Genomic DNA, 3,400 nt, shown 5'->3' on the forward strand with positions numbered 1-3,400 from the left:
TTGAGTCAAAATAAATAACCATCATATATAAGCCTACCAAAATTCTTCCAAAACATCAAATTGAAACCAATATTTGAAATACAAACTCTGTTATAATAATCCAAACAAAACTTAGAAGTCTTTTTTCACTACCACAACCTATTTCTTCAGCAAGTTCAATTACCTGAAGTTTAAGCACTTTACTTCTTCTCTTCCTTCTCAGCCTCTGCTGCTCTCTTCAACCTTGCTCCCATGTGGCGCTTGTTGGTACGTTCCAAACGAAGCTTTTGGTAAGCCTTCAGAGACTTCATTTCTTCGGTTACCTTAACAAGCTCAACCTCTGGCTTCTCACGTGTAATAGGCATGAAGTCACCTGAAACTTGAGTAGCTGATGCCAACTCTTCTGCAGTTGAGTCGCCGTTCTGAGGAAACCCAAAAAAACCATACATTAGTTGCTGCTAAGCTACCTTATATTTCTTTTTTTGAAAAAGCTAATGAATGCTTTATCAATGAAGAATCGATCCGAACTGATAAAATAGTATGGAAAAACAAGTAACCGAACTCCAAAAGAATACTCATTTTGTCACTTCAAGAATCTATTGTTACCTTAAATTTGCCGGAACGCCTTGGGAAGATGACAAGCTTAGCCTTGTATGTCTTCAATCTCTGGACATTAGCTTGGAGACCCTCCAATGACCTGTTTCTTCGTCTGTGGTCAACAGCAATACCAATAGTGGGAGCTAGTTTCTTTGGGATTCCAGCTGCCTGTAAAATTACATCATAATCATAAAGAAAGAAATCAATTATAAACACAAACCCGATTTTCAAACACATTGAGCTTTCATGAAACGACAGTTATAATAATCAGGAAGAAATTCATTTCGCAATCATAATATTGCCAAGAAAAAGACCCGAAGATCGGATTGGATGAATAATCTTTAACACTTAAGAATTATCAGAAGGCAATATGGTACTCTAACTCTGAAAAAATGGGCTATCTGAACTTCCTATATCTTATAATCTGACAATGAATGTGCTACAGCCTACAAGGTTCTCTTTTCAGAGATCTAACAGATGGGATGAAGTATAGGCTGGAGCCTATAAGATGAAAATGCCCATAAATCTTTAACAAACTATATACAGCTCAACTTTATCACTTCACTCTACTCAATTTTGATGATATTAGTAAAACAACAATCAAACCAAAAATTTAGGTTAAGCCGAGAATGTTTCTGATCCAAACCTTCAGTTCTTCCAGAGAGAAACCCCTTCCTGCTCTGACTTTCATGTTGTACTTCAGAGTTTGACCATGCACAATGGGGCGAAGAGCTCCGGCGGTTGGCCTTGGGAAAACTTTTACGGCCTTCTTTTGCCGTTCTGCAAATTTAACCAAATGCCGTTTAAATACACAAAATCATACAAACACAAATGAACAAGAAGAAAACATAAAATTACAGAGCACATACCAACACGTCTTCTTGTCTTTCGTGCTGGTTGATTAAACCATGTTTTCACATAGTTTTGCCAGTGTTTCTTGAAGTGACCATTTGGGATGACATTGTTGTGCTTCACCATTTCTTACCTGACATTATAAAATTTGTTAATTATCAGAAACCTTCATATTCTTAACTAAAATGGTAGTTAGAACAAGATTTAAGTAGCTAACAGCTGAAGACAAATTGAAATCGATCCAAGCAAAATAATGAAAACTCACAAAACCCTAAAACAAAAATAAGTAAATTTTGACAAAATCGAACTTAAACTACAATCACAATCAATCACATAATCTACAAAGTCAGACTCAAAAATGACAATGACGAAATAGTTTTCACTTTAATCAAGTAGGAGAAGGGTTCTATAAACCCTAGCTGCACTTTTTCAAGTAAATTCTACATCAAGCCCTAAGATATCATCTCAACCCAAGAGTATACACCTAAGCTACTCAGATCTGTAATCCATGAACAACAGATAGATTAAATATTTCTTCCCTTGATTCCAATGTTAGGTCATATAAGAAAGAACTAACAAGTTTTAGCATTAGGTTAAAAATTAGGGATTCAAAAGAGAAGAACAAAATGATACTCCAAGATTGGAACCATGAAACAATTATACAGACAACAAATATGCAAAGAAGTAGTGAAAGAAGGTTTCAGATCATGAAACAATCATAAAATTACCTTCAGTTTTTCCAAGAACTCCGTCTACCTAAACCTAAATGTTTCGGAATAGCTGGAAGAAGGCTTCGTTTTCTCAATTTTAGGGTAAATATATTAGGGTTCTGGCTGATCTAGGGTTTGGGTTACAATATGATAAGTCTAGTTCCCAGAATACCCTCACACAATTAGCCAAATGTCCAACTGAACCGTGGCCTTGAGTCCCTAAAGGCGCCTCGGTCTTTGGATCTTAGCCCAACCTTCTCTTGGCACTTCTCGTGGGCCTCAGACTGAGCAGTCAGAAGCCCACAGATTAGACCCATATCGAGTGCTCTCGAGCTGCTCTAATCTGTGGGGACAAAGAGAGGCCGAATTGCAATATGAAGGTGCGCTTATAGACGCACCCCAAACGTATTTTCATGATAAAATTGATTTTTATTTTTTTCGTTGGACCAAAAGATGTGAAAACTACTTTTTCGTAAAAAAAACAATATATTGGATAAAAGCTTCATAAGTTTACCACCCACAAGATTGGAAACCCGTCTCTCCCATAACTTTCTTTTCTTAACGGTACTCTAGCGTCTCTCCCAATCATATGTCTCTAAAGTGTCGTTGACAACACAAATATAAATAACTGTTTTTTTCTAATTTAAATAGAAAAGTAAAAAAGGTTGCTTAGTAAACCAAAAACTTTGAGACTTCAATATTCACTCTATGGTCTAACCCACAATTTCCATCGGGTTCTCACTTTTCATCCAATTCTCTAGACATGTACCAAATAAGCTCAATGTTTTTTAGCTAAATAGTCGTATAACATAAGTAGAGATTAAAGCGTTACTGCATTCCAATTAAAAACGATTGAAGATGTATGATAGCAGCCTATAAGGACTCAATTAACATGAGAGGTGTACAATTGTACAAATATCAATATCCTACATTTTTTAGCTTCCTTTTTAGTTAGTGCAGAGACTGATTATTAATAAGAGTTAATTCCTATATGGCCCCCTACTTTGTGACCAGCTTCCTTTATGGCCCCCTTTTTTTCGTAAATTCAAATATGGCCCCATATTTTCAGACAAATGTCATTACTATCCCTCTGATTAATGTATTTTCAAAATAAAATAAAAAACAAAACCTAAATTCCACCTCACTTCCTTCTCCACCACTCATCTCTCTCCACGTCACCTCTCTCTCCAACTCACCTCTCTCTCCAACTCATCTCTCTCTCTAACTCACCTCTCTCTCTCCAAGTCACTCCTTCTTCTCCG

At 36.4% G+C, this 3,400-nt stretch overlaps 1 protein-coding gene across 1 annotated transcript; it reads right to left on the reverse strand.

Annotated features, from left to right (window-relative positions):
* On the reverse strand, positions 1-2,316 carry LOC147563989 (large ribosomal subunit protein eL13y-like). The gene is made up of 5 exons (XM_086642712.1): positions 2,157-2,316; positions 1,446-1,561; positions 1,223-1,356; positions 586-744; positions 1-401 (listed from the first exon to the last, which is right to left on the reverse strand). Exons 2-5 carry the CDS (start codon positions 1,552-1,554, stop codon positions 180-182), a joined length of 624 nt encoding a protein of 207 aa, XP_086498838.1. The 5' UTR covers positions 1,555-1,561; positions 2,157-2,316; the 3' UTR covers positions 1-179.
* Positions 2,317-3,400: the final 1,084 nt, after the last annotated feature.

This window comes from Eschscholzia californica, unplaced genomic scaffold (assembly GCF_041429995.1).
Source record: "Eschscholzia californica isolate CP2 unplaced genomic scaffold, dmEscCali1.0.p SCAF_1, whole genome shotgun sequence".
Lineage (NCBI taxonomy): Eukaryota > Viridiplantae > Streptophyta > Magnoliopsida > Ranunculales > Papaveraceae > Eschscholzia > Eschscholzia californica.

Bases quoted from the DNA above. Each gene is read 5' to 3' on its own strand.
- LOC147563989 (XM_086642712.1), bottom strand. From the start codon at position 1,554: ATGGTGAAGCACAACAATGTCATCCCAAATGGTCACTTCAAGAAACAC. The intron at 1,357-1,445 runs GTATGTGCTCTG...TTAAATTTGCAG, and splicing joins AAAGACAAGAAGACGTGTTG to AACGGCAAAAGAAGGCCGTA. The intron at 745-1,222 runs GTTTGGATCAGA...GTAATTTTACAG, and splicing joins TCTCTCTGGAAGAACTGAAG to GCAGCTGGAATCCCAAAGAA.